Source organism: Echiichthys vipera (assembly GCF_963691815.1).
Source record: "Echiichthys vipera genome assembly, chromosome: 15".
NCBI classification, from domain to species: Eukaryota; Metazoa; Chordata; class Actinopteri; order Perciformes; family Trachinidae; genus Echiichthys; species Echiichthys vipera.
Genome location: NC_139840.1, coordinates 20,777,618 through 20,800,227, shown reverse-complemented (window position 1 = coordinate 20,800,227; position 22,610 = coordinate 20,777,618). Strand labels below are relative to the sequence as shown.

General features: G+C 39.7%; 2 protein-coding genes across 2 annotated transcripts; both read right to left on the bottom strand.

Annotated features, from left to right (window-relative positions):
* Positions 1 to 762: 762 nt before the first annotated feature.
* On the bottom strand, positions 763 to 12,396 carry serbp1b (SERPINE1 mRNA binding protein 1b). The gene is made up of 9 exons (XM_083927810.1): positions 12,025 to 12,396; positions 10,174 to 10,354; positions 9,831 to 9,974; positions 7,672 to 7,743; positions 7,200 to 7,274; positions 6,703 to 6,880; positions 5,293 to 5,358; positions 3,737 to 3,970; positions 763 to 2,561 (listed from the first exon to the last, which is right to left on the bottom strand). The coding sequence occupies exons 1-9, from the start codon at positions 12,278 to 12,280 to the stop codon at positions 2,502 to 2,504; spliced, it is 1,266 nt and encodes a 421-aa protein (XP_083783936.1). The 5' UTR covers positions 12,281 to 12,396; the 3' UTR covers positions 763 to 2,501.
* A 3,525-nt stretch (positions 12,397 to 15,921) lies between these two features.
* Positions 15,922 to 19,743, bottom strand: LOC310958195 (3-keto-steroid reductase/17-beta-hydroxysteroid dehydrogenase 7-like; the record flags this gene model as incomplete). Its single annotated transcript, XM_083929044.1, has 9 exons — positions 19,677 to 19,743; positions 18,145 to 18,348; positions 17,956 to 18,048; positions 17,707 to 17,821; positions 16,820 to 17,014; positions 16,549 to 16,653; positions 16,383 to 16,439; positions 16,181 to 16,279; positions 15,922 to 16,029 (listed from the first exon to the last, which is right to left on the bottom strand). The coding sequence occupies exons 1-9, from the start codon at positions 19,709 to 19,711 to the stop codon at positions 15,922 to 15,924; spliced, it is 1,011 nt and encodes a 336-aa protein (XP_083785170.1). The 5' UTR covers positions 19,712 to 19,743.
* Positions 19,744 to 22,610: the final 2,867 nt, after the last annotated feature.

Sequence of the window (22,610 nt, the reverse complement as noted above, 5' to 3'; positions counted from 1 at the left end):
CCCTTAAACTCAGGCTGATTGTATAAACGAAGGCTGACGTCGTCTCAAAACAGTTTACCTGTAACCTCTGTTATATTACATTTGTGCCAAGTCGGTTTGGAATTTTAATAATAAAATATTGTGTTACCAGCGAAACCAGAGAAGTGTCGTTTAAAACGATACACCTGCATAATCCTTTGAACCAGGTGCGTTCAAGACTCAGAGATGATATCGATGGGAGTTGTAGATTTTGTACTAATGAAATTGAGCTACGCCACTTTCTTTAAATTAATGTTTATGTTAAATCATTTTGGTCAGATATGGAATCTTTTTGTAAGACACTGACTGGTTCAAACATTGTTAGAAAACAGAGATATTGTATTTTTGTTATTACAAGAATGACTGATTGTTAAAAAACCTGTATATTTTGAACCTATTTATTTTATGTGGAAAATGATTTATTAATAAATGCAAATGGACAAAAAAACCCCATGAATACAACAATTTAAATTTGGACATTATATCCAACTATTAAAAATAGTAAAATCAATTAAAAAAATTGGAATTGTAAAGCCTTTCATTGTCTTATTTAATATTTTTTGTTACGTATATAATTGCGTTTTGTTCTGTTATAAGCTATTTCTGTTCTTGTATTTTGTGTGAAATTCAGTGTAAGTTTAAAACATAATTAATTAAAGAAAATATGGGGTTACCATGGAATCGCACTGACATGACGTCACCACAGCTTCGTTATGCATCAAGCAATTAAAGAGTCCACAGCACGTTTGTTTACACCTTTAAAATCACATCACTGATTTTAAACAACCCAACAGCCATCGGCAGAATACATGTAACACCTCTAAAGCAATTTTTATTAGAACAGGGATGTTTGCAGAGAAAGTTTCACCGTCATGTGGCTCGAACAGTCCTACGAGAAAACCGCTCCAGCCGTCTGTATCAGTGCATCACCAGCAAGTCTTTGCAGAACACAGCATGTAAAGCTTTAAATTCACTTGTTCGTTAACCCGCCCCTCCCCCACCCAGACCCCCATGTGAAATATACCCGCTTTGTTAAAAGAAAACGCTCACTTGTTGCTGAAAATGCTGACACAGGTGGCTAAAAGCACCAGTAACTTACATTACATCATGTAACCCATGATTGTTCCACAATGACAGCCCACATTTCTTTCATTTCATGATGCATTGGTGCTGCTGCACTGATAAAATGAAAAATAATTAAAAAAAACAACAGAAAATATGGTTTACAGAAAGGGGTGAACAATCTCCAGAGAACTGGTGCCGATTAAACCAAGTGCTTTGAGATCTGAAAGAGAGATACTCTTAAAGAGCGAGATATGTCCACCGTCGATGCATCATTCTCAGCGACATTTCAACAATCACTTCTCAAAAGGTCGTATAGGAACTCCCTCAGGTGAGAACTCGCAGTCTACCGTTTGAGATTGGCAAGTTCATAGCAGAGGAATACTTAAAGTCTAAGTAACTAGCTGTCAAATTTACACATTCAGTCTTACACTTTGCCAAACACACATACATACGCACACACACACACACACACGCACGCACGCACACATACACCCTTAACAAAAAAAATACAATATCTGCTTAGTGGTCCTGAAGTAACAAGTAGCAGTCTGTATGACCTACGAGGACCAGCCTAAAGATATACACATTGGGCCCTGGGACACCCTGAAAACACAGGTAGCACATCTGGATCAGGGGGACAAAAAGCATCACTAACCACTGGTCCACCAAAATAAAAAATAAAAAGGCAAGCTATCAAAAGAAAACTGGAAAAAAAGAGGCATTTACTTTCACTGCACAACAAGCAGAAAAATACCAAGCTTTAGTAGGAAGTCACTTTGCCTGGTTACCCATCCGGATTTTGTGCCTGGCAAAAAGGGATGGGTAGTCAGGATCAGAGTAATTACACTTTAAATGCATGTTAAGCCATACTTCAGATATCTAGTACAAGTCTCCTATGTAGTGTAGAGCTACCACATCAGTGTGTTACCGGGAGGAAAAGCTCCAGTAGAAAGTCTTTTCTAAGATGACCCCGTAATACTGAGCTGAAGTCAAGAGGGAATAGAGCACGAAAGCTTCAGGGGGAGAGATACACACACTTCAACCTAATCGCAGAAATGCATAAATTCAAGCAGCACAAATAAAAATTATCAATGAAGTATGCATAATCTCTGAAAAAGAAAAAGAACAAAAAAAAAGTATGAAAACATCCCTGCTTTCATTTTCCTAAATACAAAACTTCAGTGTAACAAGAGGTCCTTTTCTCGCCTTTTTTTTGTCTTTTGTTCTCCTTTAAAACGGGTAAAATTTAGTCTTCTGGTGGAGTGAGTGGTATGGGATGACAGTCTTTTTTTGTCATTTAAAATCTTTTTTTTTCTTCTCTGTTTTCTTATATACTTGAAGATGTGGTAAGCATGCAAGCCTCGTAGAGGAGGGCCCCTGAAGGGCTGATGGGTGGGCTGGTGGTGGAGAAGGAGCCTTTAGGCCAGAGCTGGGAAGGCTTCAGGATCGTCCACGTTGGGGACTGACACTCCACTAGCCTGACGACACAAACGCACACAAAAAAAGTGGAACAAGGTTACAGGTCTTACAATCCATTTTTGTATACTCACCTTTTATAAAAAACAGCTTTTCTGAAGTCAAATTCAAACACTTTTCAAGCACTTTCAAGGTCCATTTTCAAGCTTTTCCAGCACCTTACAGCCGTGGTAAATTACAACTCATCTCATCTTCAGCCTCTTATCCGGGGTCGGGTCGCAGGGGCAGCAGCTTTAGCAGGGGACCCCAAACTTCCCTTTCCCGGGCCACATTAACCAGCTCTAACTGGAGGATCCCGAGGCGTTCCCAGGCCAGTGTGGAGATATAATCTCTCTACCTAGTCCTGGGTCTTCCCTGAGGCCTCCTCCCAGCTGGACGTGCCTGGAACACCTCCCTAGGGAGGCGCTCAGGGTTCATCCTTACTAGATGCCAGAACCACCTCAACTGGCTCCTTACAAATTACATTTCTACAAATACATCTTATCCTCAAAGCAATTTCAGTCAAAAACAAATACATCTTAAAAATTATTATTATTACTTTTTTTTTCCTCATTAAAATGAACCCAAACAGAGATGGTATTGTGTTATAAACAACTAAAATTGTTTCAGAATACCAGACAGATAAGAAATGAAATGATTTTCTATTACATAGCCATTTGTTGTAAAAGAAATGCAGATACAATTTCAAGCACTTTTCAAACCTTGAAAACACAACATTAAAATGCCACCCTTACGGCCCCTGTATGTGGACAGTGAATCACATTACTACTAGTATATGAAGTTTGGGTTGTACATAGGTTTTTTTATTTTTTTTATAATTTTTGGGGGAATTTCTGAATTCAATTTGATAATATACTCTACATCAAAAGTGAGATAAAAATTAATATAAATGTAATGCCAGCTTTGACAGTTTCATACTAATTATTACTTTTAAGCCTTAATTCGCATAACTAAACACTATTACTACAAAAATCCCCCTGACAGCTGACATGAGGTCAGTCTGAGTGTTGCATCGTGGAGCATGTGGTCACTGGTTTGTTATTTCTGGGCGTTCGTGTTTCCACAGCATGTTTTCCAAGTCAGTGGTTTTACAGCCTGTTCACGGTCAGTGAGCTAAAACCTTTGTGAGGGACACTAAACCTTTGTTGTTGGCAGCGACAACAGCTTTTATTGTTACCTTTTCGGAACGTCCTCCCCCGCGTGCCGGCCTGCTGCCTCCCCCTCCCCCGCCACCGCCACCACCACTACCACCACTGCCACCGCCGCCGCGGCCTCCCCTGCCGCCGCGAGCTCCCCCGCGCCCGCGGCCGGGGCGGCCCAGGTCTCCAAAGTTGATCTCCAGCTGGGATGTGATGTCGTTGGCTGGTTTGCGGAAGTGGTGGTCGCTGGACTCATCAGGAGGGCCGGGTGGCTAAAAACAGATGATTACAGTGTGTCAGATCATCATCCGTTTGTTTTTAAAGCAGTAATGAGTGAACATGTGTGTTCTGGAGCCGCCCAAAACACAAGTGAACAAACCGTTTTGACATTTGAAGGTGTATTTAATCACTCGCTGTTTTCTAAAGCCCAGTTCAAAGATTTGCGACGTGATGAAGCAGTTTTAGAACGTTGCTGGTGAAAGTTGCAGCGGTGTGAACTGACCCGTCTGGTCTGGACTCAAACCGGTTGATGCTGTCACTGGCGATTAAATTTGTCAAATCACCAGCAGCCGGTTTCAGAACACAAGACACGTCCACTGTTGCAACAGCCAATTAAGTCTTAGCAAAGTCCGCCGGTCAATTCACTTACAAACTATCAGCTTGTTGGAAGGCTGTTTTGGCGGAGGCTCAACGAGCACGAGTGAGAGAGAAACAATGAATAAGGAGAGCGAGCGCCGTAATACAAAGCAGTGAATCAGTGAAATAAACGGTATTTTTGCTGTTTAATCACAACTAGAAATGCAGCTGTAGCAAGTATCTCACCGTCTCTGTCCTCATTTATATTATATAATATATAACCTGTCTCTCGCCAGATGAATCTTGTTCCTCCTTGCTTCACTCATCCATCTGGGATCGCTCCAAAAATCCTTGCATATGATTGGATAAACCACTTGTCCGTCATCTTTATGGACGTGCTACTTCAACCGCTCACATGGAAACCAACCCGTGACGGTTGAGGGCGACGTAGGGAAAAGCCAAACCCAGTCGGGAGAAGGGGGAAAACATGGTTTCCACCAACAAAAGCCTTCAGAGCCGTTCTCTGGTGTTCTTTAAAGAAGAAATATAATGATAATGATGCCTGCTTTCTTGATGCGAGCTGCCATTGTTGTCTGAATCACAACAGTCGCTTCTCCGCTACGTCACACCTAAAAAAAAAACGCCTGGCGGTCCTGATTGGCCTCGACCACCTGAAATCACTTTCCTATGAAGAGATCCCAGATGTTTGAGTGGAGCTAGAGTCAAGACGGAAAAAAATTAATCTGGAGAGAGTCAGTTTAATAAATTATATCAAGCCACGAAAAAAACGCCTGAAAAGTTGGAGGTTAGAACAGAAGTACAGAGAGGCGTTGCTATGGAGATGATCGCTGGTGTGAACTGGCAGGTTTCAGAACGTTGCGGACCTGCACGTTGCAAGTACTTTCAAGTCGTGTCATTGTGAATCTTTGGTCTGAACTGGGCTTTACAGGAGGGTTTTTATAAAGACTGTTGATGTTTTCATGGACTGTGTGGATGTCAGTGCGACAGCTGCAGGCACCTTGGTGTAAATAGGAGCCGGCTCTGCTTCTGTCTCTGGGGCGTCGATCAAAGCACCAACAGGCCTCTGAAATTCAAAGACAACAGAGGGGTTTTCATTAATATCATATTATGCTATTATGTGCATCTGAAACCAAATGTGTTAATGCTACACAGAAGTCCCCATCTAAGAGTGACTCAGCAGAGCAGGATACATTTCCATAGCAGTTATAATCTCGTGACAACACCAATGTTACCGGTTACAATGCAAACACACCACAGCTGCCGGGTACATACAGGAGGTGGAAGCGTGCTGTGAAATGTTCTGCGTTAACCACAGTCTGTATATAAATGTGATGTAAAAAATTGGGATGTTCAGAGAATAGATTTGTGGCGCTCTGCTGTCGAATTACGAAGAGTAAATTTGACAAGCAAACAATTCAATTTCAATTAACTTTCATTTAAAGTGCCAAATCATAACAAAAGTTATCACAAGACACTTTACAAATAGAGTAGGTGAAGCCCACAATCTGACTTATTTATGATTTACAGAGACCAGACAATTCCTCCATCTTAAATAAAAATAGTTAGAATTATTATAGCTATTATATACAGTATTTATCCAGCAAACTTGTGCACTCAGTGACAAGAAAACCTTCCCTGAAACACACTGATGATCTATTATATTATGATCTATTATTTTATTTCATAAAAGATCTGATTCTGCACTTTCGCACCAAATCTCATCATGTGATGTGAAATCTGACTCTACGTGGCTGCTGATACACAAACATTAAATAAACGTAACTTTTTTTGGGTGGGAAAGTAATGTAATCAGTGTTAACGCAAACACGGTATAACACCGTAGAACACCGTAGAACACCGTAGAACACCGTAGAACACCGTAGAACACAGACTACTCAACTGACAGAAAATCTATGACTACCTCGATATTATTGGCTTTTACATTTTTTTTGTTGAACAAAAGACATTTTTAGGCATCACTTTGCAGAGGAACTGCGATCCTCATTTTTTTGTTTGAAGTTTTTTTTTACAGACAAAAAAAATGAATGTTGAAAATAATCAGCGCACTAAAAAATTAATTTATAATACATTTTTCCCAACGATGGTTTCCACTGATTTTTTGAGATTTTTTCTTTTTTTAAATACACTGAAGTTTGTTCAAGTGTGTATCTTTCTGACAGGTTTGGTTTTAATCAGTTATTTGCTGCTATGAACTAAATGTTATGATTGGCAACTGCGATTGACTCACGATTGGTCAGGCGGGTGTATGGGCGGGAATTTGACGGTGTGACTCTAAAGCCCGATCACTACTGCGCAGAACCCGGCTCCAAAAATTACAACATGGCGGCGCCCGTATCCGGGTTTATTTCGGCCATCTTTACACACAGTCTATGATCAATGTACTTACATCTTCACTCTTGGACTTGTGCAGCACGTATCCTTTCTTCCACTGGCTGTCGGCTCCCTCGTTGGGCTTACGGATGTTGAACTCCACTTTAGTGCGCTCCTTGTCCTGCATGGCCTTCCACTCGTCCAGGGTCATCTCTTTGGGGCCTTCGTTTTTAACTTCTTCGACCTCGTTCTCCCTGAAAAGCCAGCACACAACAATGTAGGGACGTAATAAACCTCAAATTCACCGATCCTCTTTGCGCCATACATGCTCTCTAATCCTGAGGTCAAAAAGGTCAGAGACAATGTTGATCCCATTTGCGTTTAAGCTTCTGTGATGAAAACGCACGTGTAGAGATACCGTTTGTGACGCAGAACAACATCCCGGGTGTGATGACGTGTATCTCTGTGGCTTTAATCTACTTTTTCCTGGGGTTGTTAAAAGAAATGAGGTGTGTAACTGGACACCCGAATATGGCCTGAAACCTGAACATCCGATAGAAAATGGATACTCACTTGTTCTCTGAGCCGGCGGGTGCAGTTTCCTCTCCCTCTGGGGTCGTCTCTGGAGCAGCAGTCTGTTCAGCCTCACTGGACACAAAGACACACAGCGCCTTGTCAATACTGATATATTTGCCTTCAGCTGAAACATTATCTCCTAATGGCACCTTTCCAAAATAGCTCACAAATGAGTGTTGCATCCACATCATCTACTGCTATTACACACACACTACAATAATAAAAAGCTAAAACTGAGTGCAAACATTTCAGAATGAACACTTCTGCATTTTTCCCTTGGTGCATTTACTATAATCCATGCAGCACATTATGTATCAGACACTGTTGTGCAAAATGTCCCACTGAAACCAGTGCACTTGTTTATTTCAACACTAAAATAGAGCCACTTTATATAGACCCCACGCAGTAAGAGAGTCAGACAGTAACGCTCACATAAACAGGCCACGTGTGTCTGTTCTTGAAAACTCACCTCACTTCATCCTTCACGGTGCCCCAGTTGTGCGAGCCGCTGCCACTGCGCTTCTCATCGCTTTTCTGATTGCTGGAGCAAACAAAAGGAACATGCACATGTAATTTCACACACGCATTTGCACACACTGATGTATGCTGCCTAAAATACTTACAGCCTACAATGAACAGTGATTCTAAACCAACAACAACCTTTGACCTTGAGTCTTGTAGTCAAAAGAAGCTTAACTGAGACGTCATTAACAAACACTTTCCTCAGATGCCATTTGGGTCGGACTGTTAATTACTGTAAAGTAAGGATCGACCAATTATCTGCTGCGACATTCAGAATTTTTAAGACGATCAAAATCTTTATTTTTTGACCAAAAATAGAATTTTTTCCCCTGACGCAGCCGCCTCTCTCCGTCTGTCTTCAACCCTCTGCTGTCTTACTCAGTTTCTCGCCTAGAGCACTATCTGATGGTCTACATGTCACGAGTGATAGTCTATCAACACCACGGAAGGATACTGTGCCTCTGATAGTGTGATGGTGGAGTGGAGTGTTTCAAAAGTAAGGCAGCCGATACTGCTGAGGTCACAAAAGAAAAACAGTGTTTCCGCTGGAAACTTTCTTACCAGATTGTCATAGTTTATATGATCGGCTTTGTGAACTAAAAAACTTTTTTTTATAACATCTACATTTTAGTCCCTACTTGCACGTGACCTCTTTTTTTCTCTTGATGGATGCACTTTAGTTCTATTTTGCAGAATTTCTTGGCAGTTTTTCAAGCCTTTATCATATAGGGCAGACAGGAAATGGGGAGAGAGAGAGGGGGAGACATGCAGCAAAGGGCCGCAGGTCGGAGTTGAACCTGCAGCCACTGCCTCGAGGACCTTCAGCCTCTCAACATGGGGCGACTGCTCGAACCACTCAGCCTATTTTGCATTATTTAATTAAAATATACCTCAAGATTTGTGTCGGAGTTTGTGTTATTCTAAATTTTGACACAGATTTTCATTTTTTCTGCAAATGTATACTGTGGAAAATACCAGTTACTGGCCTCCTTGATTAGAAATAATTGTAATAATTGATATCAGCAGTGAAAAAAAAACATACTGGTCGATCCCTATAAACTTGCACTAGTTCTGTTCAGGCACTCATAACTCATCTTTTAGTGACTTTCTTGCTTATCCCACAGCCGTTTCGACGCTCTCCACTTCTGCTAGCTCCTGTAATTTATTTTTGCAGTTAGCGTTGGTTTCTCTCTCCCTTTCACTCCCCTTTTGTCTCGAGAGTCAAATGTTCACCTGTTCTTCTACCTTCTTTAGTGATAATGGTGTATGTAATAGTTTAATTGCTGTGTTGGAGGGGAGGCTTAGGGCGCACTCACACCGTCCTTCCGTACCGTGCCCAAACAGGTTTTACGGGTACAGTCTAGTTGGTTTGACCAGTGTGAGTGCAACCGTACCGCGCCTAGCTGCAGCACGCTTGCCGGCCATGGACCGTTTGGGAGAGGTGGGCTTTAGTAAAGCACGTTTGCACATGTACGAGCACGAGCGTGTGCACGTGTACGAGCACGAGTCTACGGCGGCTCTGACGTCATTTTATCCGCGCCTATTCGGACATAGAAAAAAGAAGGACGGACCATGCCTGGACATTTAAAACAATGGCGGCGGAAGGTTCACGTTGGTGTGATGCGGAGGTGGAGTGTTTACTGCAGATTTGGTCGGATGAAAATATTAAAAAACAGTCGGACAAGACGCACAAAAACTCAGAGGTCTATGGAAAGATTTGTAAACAAAGCGACGCATCGCGATGACGTCAATCAATGCGCGTGACGTGTTACGGCGCGATGACGTATGGACAGGCAAGAAGCATTTGCGCGAGGCTCAGGCAGTGTGAGTACACACGGGCCTGGCCCGCGGGGGGGGAGGGGGGGTGAAGTACCCTAAAGCACGGGGCACGGTACGGATGGACAGTGTGAGTGCGCCCTTAGTGAATTGGAAGGTCGCAGTGCCACCTGTTCCTAGCAACCTTTAAGAGTCAAAGAGCTCCAGAAGGCAACTCTTGATAAAAAAAATTAAATAAATAAAGATTCAGGAACGGGATGCTTTAGTATGCAGTTATTTCTATTTATATATTCACTGGTCTGCTGAGGTCTGAGTTGAGGTCTGACTCACGATTTGTCATTGCCACTGTGTCTGTCGAAGTCTCGTTTCCCACGGGAGTCGAAGCCTTCTCCTCCTCGGCCCATTCCTCGTCCTCTTCCACCACGCCCACCCCGTCCGCCACCGCGCCCTCTCGGGGGCCTGTCTCCAGGAGGCCTGATGGAGACACACACACACACAGACATTGAATTTAAAAATAAAAAAAGAGCCTGCAACTTGACACACCTAATAAGATTATATTAAACACTAAATCCTTACATACACCCCCACAAAAGGTCCTGTGATTCGCAGCAGACAGCCTCGATCTTATCAGCGCATTTAAATATTCTCTTCGTCATTCATCACAGCTACTCACTTGTCTGCGGAGAACTCTCCACCTCCCTCAGGCTTGTCCTCAGCCGGCTTCTCGAAACGGCGCTCGCGAGGAGGTCTCCGGTCAGGCCTCTTGTCTCCAGGCCGCCCTTCACCCTGCCCACCCTGATGCTGGGAACCAGGCTGACCCTGCTGGTCCGGTCTTCGGCCCACTCGCCTGATACCTGACAATCACAGGCAGGGGCGGCGTTTTGAGCTTTCGCGTTTCAGATACGGCTACTCGAGGTGGAACAAAACATGAACATGTTTTCTTATCATAACTCTGATGTTCCCCTTCATAAAATGGTCGGTCTTAAGATAAATATTTCATACAGCGAAAAGGGATGAACTGGAGCAACATATTGACTCAAACCCCACAGGGGAAAAATAAAACCGCTCGTGTAAATGTTGCCCCTATTGCTTGATTTAGTTGAATTTTGCAATAATAGTGTCCTGATATCTACTCCGCAAAGCAATATGCAAGGTTCATACGCCTTTTCAAGGGTCAAATTCAAGCACTTTTCAAGCACTTTCTGGGTCCATTTTCAAGCTTTTCCAGTCCCTTACAGTTGTGGTTAACATATACAAATACATATATATTGAAAATTATTATTTCCCTTTTTTTCTCATCAAATCACATTAAACTAGATGGTATTGTGTTATAAACAAATAACATTATTTATTTATACCAGAAGGATAAGGAATTATTTTCTATAGCTGTTTGTTATGAAGGAAATGCAGATACAATTTCAAGCACTTTGAGGACACAACATTAAAATCCAAGCATTTTCAAGGATTTCAAGCACCTGTACGAACCCTGAATATGAAAATATGTATTCATTATAGAACTAGAGGCTCTTAAATACAAAGATGTGTACAAAATTTCACACGGACAGTAACTTTTACTTAAGGTAATATGATTGTATTTTAGTTTTGTTTTGTAAAGTGTTTCTTGAAAAAGCACTATATACATACACTATATTATTATTATTATCAATATTATGTTGATACAGTCAAGGCCGTCACATTAATTAAGAACTGTGCACAAAACCAATAAGGTGGTGCGATAAAAACAAAGTGAGGAATAAAAATGTTACCGTTTATAAACAAAACAAAACAAAAAAATACCCCAATGTGGGAATTATCACCATCCTGTCAAATGTAACATTGAACTGTAGATGACAGGGATGGATATGATTGTAAAATGCATTGTTAATATGTAACAAGTAAGTATGAAAATATGTAGTTTCATCTCTAGTAAACCCCATGGAGCTCAAAACTGCAAAATGATCTGCTCTTACAATGTTTTCATCCTGTAAAAAGCAGGTAAATTACAGCCATGATGACAGGAGCAAACAACAGTCAAACCTCCAGAAGGCGGTCATTTACATCAGTATGACAACTCGCTAATGTCGTCATTAAATGCCAGTTTGACAGTCAACACCATTTAGGTGCAAACTGCCATGCAAAGCTCCAAAGTCAAAGTTTCCCCGTGCACACACTGGCTACAGCGGGCCTCCCTCTTCATCCCCTGGGTGCTGTTGTTTGAGTGCGATTAAGCTCTTATTTAAAAACAACAAAACATTATTCAAGTAAGCACCCAGGGGAGCCGTCATCACCAATCCAAACAAAGAAGTCATCCGTCTGGTTTCCTCTGTGCGCAAAAGCCTGCAGCCGCAAACGGAGCTGCGTAGCCAGTGAGTGCACGAAGCATCCTCCTCCTCCAGCAGACAGAAAGCACTACACTACACCTTCATGCAGGCTGCTGCTGGCTAACAGGAGGATGCACATGAAAAAACATGAAAATAGAAACATGCATTGCTTCTAAGCGAAGGAGCAGGCGACATCTGTGTACCTTCTTTCTTCAGTGGCACCGGAGCCTGGGACTCCTCCTTCTTGTCCAGCAGCGGGTTCTTTCGGTCCTTCTGTGACTCCTTCTTCGGCTGCTTGGCCGCTTGAGCCGAGGTCTTGTTGGAGCCAGCGGCGGCCCCCTCCTTCTTCTTGTTTTCTGCAGCTTTCAGGATCTCGAACGGGTCGGACTCATCGTCAAATAACTGGTCGAACCGGTTGGTCACGACGCAGCCGAAGCCTTCCTGCAGGTGTCCGGGCATGATGGCGCCCCTTCAGCGGGATTCACCTCCGATTCTACGAGGCTTGGATGCGAACAAATCGCTGGTTCTGCTGCCACACAAGATGGCTGGGGAGAGCTGCTGCTTCTCTTCCGGTGCGAGCACCATCCGGGACATCCGTGCACAAGGCAGCGCGCACCAATCTGAACACACGCTGGATGCAATGTTTTTATTTACATTATGTAACTGATGTGCGCTCATATCCTCCTGGAATAATCCGGGGTTTTAATTGCTGTCACATGCAAAGGAAGCTTTCAGTAGTCTCACATCAGGCGGATTATGTGTGAATCAGAGAGACATTAATAATCCAAGGGGGGAATTATTTTTGTTACAAAACTCCAGATGTACAAACAACAAATATTATACAGACTAAACATATATTAGGAAAACCCCAAATTTGAATGTACAGAAATGCATATTTACAGTAGTTCTGTAGTGGTTCTGCTTTGTACAAAATAATAAAATGTGCATGCATGGTTTGGAGAAGTACATATTGAACCATTTCTTAAAGCGTTCACCAATATCTCAGAGACAAGATAAGCTTTATTGATCCCACACTGAGGGAATCAAATATAACTGCAGCTCCAGGGGTTAGAAAAAAAAAAAAAAGTGTTTGATATAAACAAAAATAATAATAATAATAAACCACTTTATTTGTACTGCACCTTTCATACGTAAAAAAGTGCTTTACAAAAGAAATGACATGCACCAAGTGCTTACCATTAAAACAAGACACAGAATGAACACAAAAGCAGTAATATATTTGCAAATTATGAATATAAGATAAAACATAAAACCCACAGATAAAAAAAACAAGTACAATAAAGTAGAATAATAGCTCTTTATACACAAAAAATAAAATAGAATAAAAATGATCTGACCAGTGATTGGCTAATGCTAAAAGATCCTCGTGCAAACACTGAATTTGTGAAATATGGGTTTTCGTGCTGCACACTTGGAACATTTTTACCACAAACATTAAAGCTTAACATAATTCTTCCTGTAGGTCAACTCAAAACCATGGTTACGGACTTCTGCTCTCTTGAATGTAATTACCCTCCAGCTATGTGTTATTGTCATCTGTTTTTTCCCCTCATTGATTTTTTTCTGTGTACGTTCCGTTTTAATTGTGCTCTTTATATCATTGGAAATGAGGGAATGTCCTCAATGATTCCTCATGATTAAATAAAGGTTTAATGAATAAGGGAAATACACCTTTTTGTGGTGTAAGTGAAGGGCACTTACACCAACACAGATGTGTAAACGCAGTATGAATTGCACAGGAAAGATTTTATTGCACCTTTAACTGTAATACACACATGTTGTGTAGCATTATACATGGATGATACAAAAATGTATGTAAATAAATACATTGCACAAGCTAGAGGCAGTAATTCAAAAAGGATAGTCTGTTTAAGTGGTAAGTGATGGAGGCAGAGACGGCAGCTGTGTTACATTATGTTAAATTCATGTTTAAAGTAGTTTACAGTGTCTGCGTAAGATCATGCATACAATAACTGCTATTAAAAACTGAGTAGCACCTTTTTGGGCAGCTGTGACTCTCTGCTGAAACTACAGACATGCATATCATAAGATTAAGTGGGTTTTGACAGTTTATAAAAAGCAGCAAACGCTGCGGTGAGGGCCAGCAGGGGCATGCTGAGTAACAGCTGGTGGTAACATCTGACAAGCCTGCCCTCGGTACAGGCCGCCCAGCTCAATAGAAGCTGTCACAATGGCTGAAGATAAATTCAGGCTGACTTTTCAGGCCACTTGAGGCTTATCTTTCGAGTCATGGATGTCTTTGATTTGTTTTGGAGAACATTGCTGCACTCAGGATCAAATCATAAGTTGCATTGAAAGCATTTAATAAAAACTGACAAGCTTGGAAGATTTCCCTAATTAAGGCTTAGTTATTTGGCTGTTTTTCCCCCCAAAATGAGAAATACTATGATGTTGATTTCCCCTTCATTCTATTTTCTTTATATCAATAATAGATGTTTGATTGTTTTGGATTATCCAGGTTAGAAAATGCAGGAGAGAGAAGGCAAAAAGACTGTCTGTCACACACAACTCATGCAATAAGCAGTTAAGGCGTTAGCCAAAAGCAGTTGCATTAACAATTTCAGTGAGAGGAAATCAGCAGAACAGAGCTCGTGCATAAGAGATTGTGAAAGGATCAGTATAATACACTATGCTGTCTCAAACATCTGATTTATTCATTGTTTACATGACATGTATAGACTTCAGCAGTTTGCACGCCATTCCTTTCAGCTAACTGCATTATAATTTTTGAAAAAGAAGTCACCTATGACAGCTGATGGTTGTGTTGGTTGTTGGTTGAAGGGCTCAGTAAACCAGGCCAAACAGCTAATTAACGTTTTCAAGGTAAGACGCCTCTTGCAGACGAAACATGATACAGATATCAGGTGAAGATGCAGCAGGCGGGGGGAATGCACTTTACAACAAGAAAGCAGCAACAGATGAGACTCCTGCTGGTTATTGATCTCCCTTGATGCAAATGCAAAAACAAAAAAAGGTATTTTAGAGATCAATGGTCTTGGTGTCTGTTCCAACTGCACGGGAAAAAAACTTTGCTAAAACTAAGTGAACTGGTCTCTCTGCCTGACACTAAAGCTGTTATAAACATTTATACAATAAATTGGTTGGTACTTGTCACTGTGTGTAGGTTTTTTAATATTTCGACAAGTTAATGTATTTCTTCAATGTTTTCCTGTGATTATTGTTGTTGTCTGTAACTTCTTTATGCTTTTCTCATGGCCAGGTCACCCCTGTAAGAGAGATAACGGATGTCTTACCTGGTTAAATAAAGGTTAAATAAACAAAATAAATTTAAAAGATAACACATGTATTTCCGATATTCATATATGAAAATACGGAAAGGGCAAATTAAATATCCGATATTGTAAAAATTGAAATTTCCATGTCCGTATTTATTATGAAGCAGGTCTTTAAACGAGCCGTCAAGACGTCTGAACAGTTGTGATGTCACTAACTTGCACTATATATACGCAGGAAGTGGCGCTACAGTGCTGTTACAGTCATTCTCCGGCTGCAGTGACGTTGCAGGAGGATGTTAAATCGTAACCACGGGTCACCGAACCAATCTGGCATACAACGCAAGTATCAACACTCAAGTAAGCAGCTAGTTAACGTTAGCTGCAAAGGGTTTTGGTTAGGTTAAAAGACAGGTTTAGGGTTATACCCCCTTACTTTACTGTGTGTCGACGCCTGAAGACCTGTAACACTGACCAATCGGAGCAGACCCGGCTTTTCAGGAGGGGGGGAGAGTGTTTCAGACAGAGGGTGAATTCAGACGGACAGTATGAGAAAAATAATGTGTTTTTTAAACATTAAAGCATGTAAACATGTTCGAGTAGAAACACAAAATGCATGTAAGAAAAATATGGAAACTTTAAGTCAGGTGAGTAGTTGTGTGGTAAAGACAGGAAAGACACATAATTCAACGGTACAACTAGAATGAATGAAAAGAATAAGAGCACCTTTATTGTTCATTAGAAATTGCACACAATCTTTTTCCCAAGTGCAGAAAAAAACGGCCATTACAAAAGACGTCTACTCTACCTCTCTGAGGTAAACTGTCATGGAGCTTCCTCAGCATTTCCCTCACTCTGTTTCCTTCTGACTACTTTCTCAAGTTCAAGAAGTTTTGAATAGAGGTCTTCAGACATCCCTTCATCAATGTCCATCTGAAACAAGAACAAAAGAAAAAATGAATTCATTACATGTAAATAAAGCAGATCCCAGTCTCTCTCATGACTATTTTAATGACTGAAATACTAAGATTTGGGTTATTTGAGGTACACATTGAGCGGAGTTCTGCGGTCTCTGGTTACTCACCTGTCGAGGGTGAGTGTAGTTTGTTCCGAGTCCTGACGTTAAACTGTGATACTTTGCTCTTGGATCCAGAGACTCAGGGGTTTGAAGGAACAACCAGTGCTGTGAAAAGCCAGAGCAGGACTTATAAGTGTTCATAGTGCATCCATTATAGAGATGTGACGTATTTTTATATGGACAGCAACAGGAGAGGACGACAACACACCAGCGCCTCTGCTCCGTTGTATGGTGTCAGCGTGAATGTGTTGGTGAAGATCCTGATCTGTGCAGCACACAAAGACAATAATATCCCAATAACATGAGACAGTTCACACGCAAACTCCAAGCATGTTTGTCAGAGACGAGTAGAATAAAAAAAAAACGTCACTCACCAGCCACATGATGGGCATGATAAGGGTCCAGAAGAAGGAGGGGAGGATGCCGTAGGTCAGATTAGTCATCACCAGTCCTGGACATATCACAGAGGAGAACAGCCCCTGTCACAAAGAGAACATTTTTTTTTATTAAAGAAAAATGATCCTTTTTTGAGTGCTTTTTGTCGTGGTATTTTTTTGTATGCTTGTATTGTATCGCACTTTAATTTTCTTGTGTCGTGACAACCTTACACTCTGCAGTGATCTGCAGACGGTGTGATAGACTAACCTGGCTGTTCTTGTGTCTGTTGAGTGCCAGGCTCAGCATATCTGACGCATACTTAGAGGAGCTGTAGGGCTCCGTCCCATTTCTGTGCTGTATGTCTTCAATACTGAAGGCAGAGCGGCGGGCGTTACTCGAGGAGGTCCACACAATCCTGGACGTCTGTCCTGCTGCGCACAGCAGAGGCTCCAGCTCCCTGATCTGCACCGCAGAGTCAGGTGTCAGGTACATGACCCTTGTATTTATTCCATTGGTCAGGTAATCAATTCAACTGCCTTTGTCAACAATGCAACATTACATTCACAACATCCCAACTGTTTTATTTTTAACAAATCCATTTACATGCAGAGGCATACGCCATATAAATAAACTAAATCCAAATGCAACACTATATTATATGCATATACTCCTACACTATGTTGTAGGGCTAGGCAGTAATTTGATGTAATCATTTATCTTATTTCAATGGATAATGAAACACAATTACGTTGTCCAAATTGATAATAACAAGCACATTAACTCAGAGTTCATATTTTGCAAAAATGTTCCTAATAAAAATGATAAAATACTCAATATTTTTCATTTGTTAAGTATTAAATTCACACAGTATACAAAAAATGGCTTTACCATTATTTGATACAGGCTATTCACTTATTTAATTACCAGAAAACATGCTATATTTTGATAAATATCATTATCCAGACATTAAATTATGTATATCAGGATAGAAGATATTGGCCACGTCGCCCAGCCCTTTTACAAAATATACTGCTAGGGTCTGTTATTTCTATGTTATTTCTGAATTAAACACCTTCAGTCACATTATTGTGAATAAAACCGGTTTAATTTGCAATAATGACGCGCTAACTCAGATTTCATGTATGTGTGCCTACCAGCAGAAAATGACCAAACAGGTTGGTGGCAAAAACTTCCTGCAGACCGTCTGAGTTGAGGCGGTCCTGTTGAGTCAAGAGACCCTCTGCTGTGGCAAACATGTTGACGACATTCCTGCAGCGAGGGGGTACACTATTGTTACACAACAGCGTGGGCAGTAGACAGGTTGCACTCGTAGACAGCCATCAAGCTTTAAATGAAAATGATACAAAATTGAAAAAGACTCAAATCTGTCTTTGGGATGTTACCTGGAGAACAGACCCTTAAAAAAAGCTTTGACATCCACTTGTGGATTGGGCATAATTCCTGCATTTAAATACAGAAAGTCAATCCGGTTGTACCTGTGGAAAAGCGCAAATATGCATCAAAGATCAATCTAAATTCCAAACTGAGAACAGGTTTGTCATCATGATGCCCCTTTATCTTGATATCAGTACCTGGCCTTGACCTCCTGAGCAGCAGTGAGCACTGACTGCACAGAGCCCACATCGAGGTGCAGTAAGTCTACGTGAGCGTCGGTGTGAGAGCTCAGGAGGGCGGAGCGGGCAGCCTCGGCTCGCTGCATGTTTCTGCAGGCCAGACACAGACGAAGCTGGCTGTCCTCAGTCAGCAGCCTTTCACACAGGGCCAGGCCGATGCCGCTGAAGAAAGTGAATAAAGATGGCAGACAAACACAAGCATGTAAACACATTTCCCTAAAAGGAACTGCACGATCACACAGACTGACAGACTAAATCAACTGGTAAACAGACGTAACAACTGGAGAAGAGATAATAAAGGCAGGTTAGAGACATAACCCAAAGTTTAAAGTGCATTTTGATTGAAATATCCAATTATGTCCCCTCAAAACGCCCCGTGGGTGCATTACATTTTTTTAAATATAGCTTTTAATAAAGATTCTACATTTTCAAACCATTTAGTACTCTTATTTTTATTAAAATATTCAATTTATACGGAAAGTGTCAAGCACCAACATATAACACAACACATGAGAGCTTTTTCACATTAAAAAAAAACAAAGAATAGAAAAAGGAAATACAGCAAGGATCTCATATAAAATAAAAAAAACTAAAATCTATCAATCAATAAATGAATAAACATCGTCATGTCAATGCATAGATGTATGTAATCATCTCTGTTATCATCAATTTCATTAAATGCCAGGGGTATATCAAATATTTTTTCATAGTTGTCTAAAAATGTTGTATTCTTTTAGTTTTTTCTTCTTAAGTTTAGTTATAGTATGGCATCATAATGTAAGATTGTAATGTTCTTCGAGAGGTAGAATGACTGCCTTATAATAATAATAATAAAATAAAATATATATATTTTATTGTAATGTTCTTCGAGAGGTAGAATGACTGCCTTATAATAATAATAATAAAATTAAATATATATATTTTATTGTAATGTTCTTCGAGAGGTAGAATGACTGCCTTATAATAATAATAATAAAATAAAATATATATATTTTATTGTAATGTTCTTCGAGAGGTAGAATGACTGCCTTATAATAATAATAATAAAATAAAATATATATATTTTATTGTAATGTTCTTCGAGAGGTGGAATGACTGCCTTATAATAATAATAATAAAATAAAATATATATATTTTATTGTAATGTTCTTTGAGAGGTAGAATGACTGCCTTATTTTATAATAATAATAAAATTAAATATATATATATAAAGCCAAACCGTCAGATGATGTTTGGGAAAAATTTGCAAATAAAGTTGTGAAAAAAGGACCAGGCCGTTGCCTAGCAATGGAATTCCATCGAAAAGGTCTGTTTTTGTTTTTTCTTTACTTTTACTATATTGTGTGTTTTTTCATGTAAACGTCTGATGTACATACCAAAACATAATGGATTAAAGAAAATAGAAACTAACGCATTCTGACCCACAGTGCTCATGAGCTGGCGGGACTTTGTAACATCGTGTGTGTTCGTCGCAGCTTCGTTTCACCCACCTGTTGGCGCCGGTAACGAGGACAACTTTCTCCATGTGTGACCGGAGCTGGCGGCGTCTGCACGGGAAACCGGGACCAGAGAAAGGTGTAGAAACAGTCACGGACAGCAGCCTGTACACCGGGGCAGCCCACCTTCCGATGCCGCTGAACAACCTCAGCCTATGTGCAGCGAGAGCAGCTACGTGGTGTGATTGGATGTCAACAAACAACTGACCAATCAGCGCCCACTACGGAGAGCGAAGAGGCCCAAAACGGTAAAAGAGCGCAACGATTAAAAAAGGCGCTCCGAGTCAACACTAGATTGAGGTTGTTACAGCATAAATGGACAATGGGAACTTATCACACCAGCTAAGTTAAATACATATAATAGTAATATACCTGGAGGAAATTAAAAAAAAGGTTATCTCAAAAAGATGTTGTGATAAGCCCAGCTTTCTTTATTTTTTTAGTAAGTGTGTGTGAGTTGTGTAGGTGAAATAATCAGCAGGAGATTTTTCCTGTTGTATGTCTGTTATAGGACATCAATGTTGGATGTCAGAGCTGTCCAAAGAGGACATACTTAGTTATAAGCAGTGATTTTGACAGGGGAAAAGGAGAAGGACTCCTCAAAAATGTTTTATCCATGCAACATTTCAACCTAGCTGAACATAAAGCACGCTTTACAAACAAATAAAAACAACAGCAGCTGCACCTTCAATTAGGAGATCATCAAACAAAATAACATATCACACCAGTTAAATTACATAGATATAATAGTAATATACCTGATCTATGTATAAAATGTATATGTATGTATATATGGCAATGCAGTAAGCTCAAAGCTTTTTGGGAAGAAATTAAAAAAAGATTATCTCAAAAAGATGATGTGATAAGCCCAGCTTTCTTTATTTTACCCCCCAAATACACCAGTGGAGAACAAATAATGATGAATATGCGTCTTTTGCATGCAACAAATCAGTTGCATTGTTTTGGAAGAAGAGTGTCACATCACATACTGGGTCAGGCAAATGTTAATAACTTTTACTTTGGAGAAAATAACATATGTACAAAGAGGGAAGCAAGGACTTTTTGAGAAGGTTTGGTTTTTGATTTGTTTGTAAAAGGTGTGAAGCTAGTGGACGATGAGGAGGTTTGAGTACTGGTCAATGTAAACCTCTTAGTGAGGCCAACGAGAGTACAGACGGTGAAGTTACCTTTAAATGAGACTGATTAGACAATAATGTGTTGTTCTATTTTTGTAATATGCGAGTGTTAATATCTGAGAGGTTTATTTTATTTTATTTGTACAATTCATTTTTATTCATTTTTACATTTGTATCTTGTATGTATTTAATTTCTCCTTTTAGTCATTTTACATTAAATTGTTTGTTTTGTCTCAGTGTAGTCTGGAACAGTCAATGTGCACTTCTGTGAGTTTGTAAGAGTACACTGTACACATATTTTGAGTAAAACATCAATAAACATATTAAAAAATTAAAAAAGGTGCCTGTTTTAGCGGTTCTGCACACGCGTGGTAGCGTTATTTGATAGATTTGGTCTATTGAAATACGTTACCCCTGAAATCTTATATGCATATCTTATAAATACAGTATTTTACTTAAATGTTTCAATGTAATTATAGCTACTAAACTTTTTAAATCCAGAATTTTACATTATGTTTGGTATTTCTTACAATATTTTGTCATATTGATAGGTATAAACGTGGATATATCAAGATAACTATATAACAAAAGCTGTATACAAAAATAACCCGCAGATGAAATAGTATAGTTAATAAATAATTACATAGAGACACATGTATGATATAATATGAAATGTGTTAGTTGGTGTAATTAATCTTTTTTAAACAGAGAAAATTAAACAAACAAACAGAGTTGACTTTGTTTGATAATAATAATAATAATAATAATAATGAAAATAATAATGCCCTGCAGACATGTGTATGATGTAATATGAAATGGTAAAAATGTTATGTTATTTGGTGTTATTATTATGTTTTAAACAGAGAGAAAATTAAACAAACAAATAGAGTTGACTTGTTTAATCTATATAGTGCTTTTCTGGACTCAAAGTCGCTTGAGGAATTGCAGCCGCCACATCACTGTCTTAGGAAATGTCAACTGCATGAAGGAAGTTTCAATAACCAGTGGAAGAAGTTCTCAGACATTTTACTAAATTAAAAGTGTAAAAAATACTGTGTTAGTCCTGCATTTCAAATCTTACTTAAGGACAAAAGTATTGGCATTAAAATATACTTATTGGGCTATTTCAGAATCATGTATTATAAAATTGGATTATAATTAGTTATTAATTCATGTGTACAGCATTTTAATGCTGTGGCTGGTAACAGTTGAGCTAATCTGAAATAGTCCTGGGCCCCTTCACCTGTGATAATATATCAAACCTCATTAGTCTAATTAGTTTCTTTATGTTTTGTCTTGATAATGTAAAGCTACAAATACTAAAAATGTACTTCCTCCCGATGCTAATAACTCCAGTCTGTGAAGAAAACAACAGGGAATGTGACAAACAATTCATTTTTTCTTTATTTACAGGGATCTTTGGTTCGACTTGGGTCTGTGCTTTGTTACCATTCAACAATACACACTTAATTCTTTCCTGCAAAAGGACATAAGCATGTTTATAAAACATGTCCATGAACTAGTGCAGAGTAAAAGCACCTGTCTCATCTAGACGACAGTCATTATCATGTCGTTCGTTCACCTTACAATTAAAAAGGGCCACACAACTAATACATGTGCAATAGAATTAGATGTATGTATGTAAAACACATTAAAAATATTCACAATTGTGTTTCAAATCCTAGGATTACCATAGAGTATAAATAGACATAGCATAGGTAATAAAAAGAAATTAATAAATACACAGAGGAGTGAATACACCGTGTGCATAGTGCTAATTTGTATGATATCT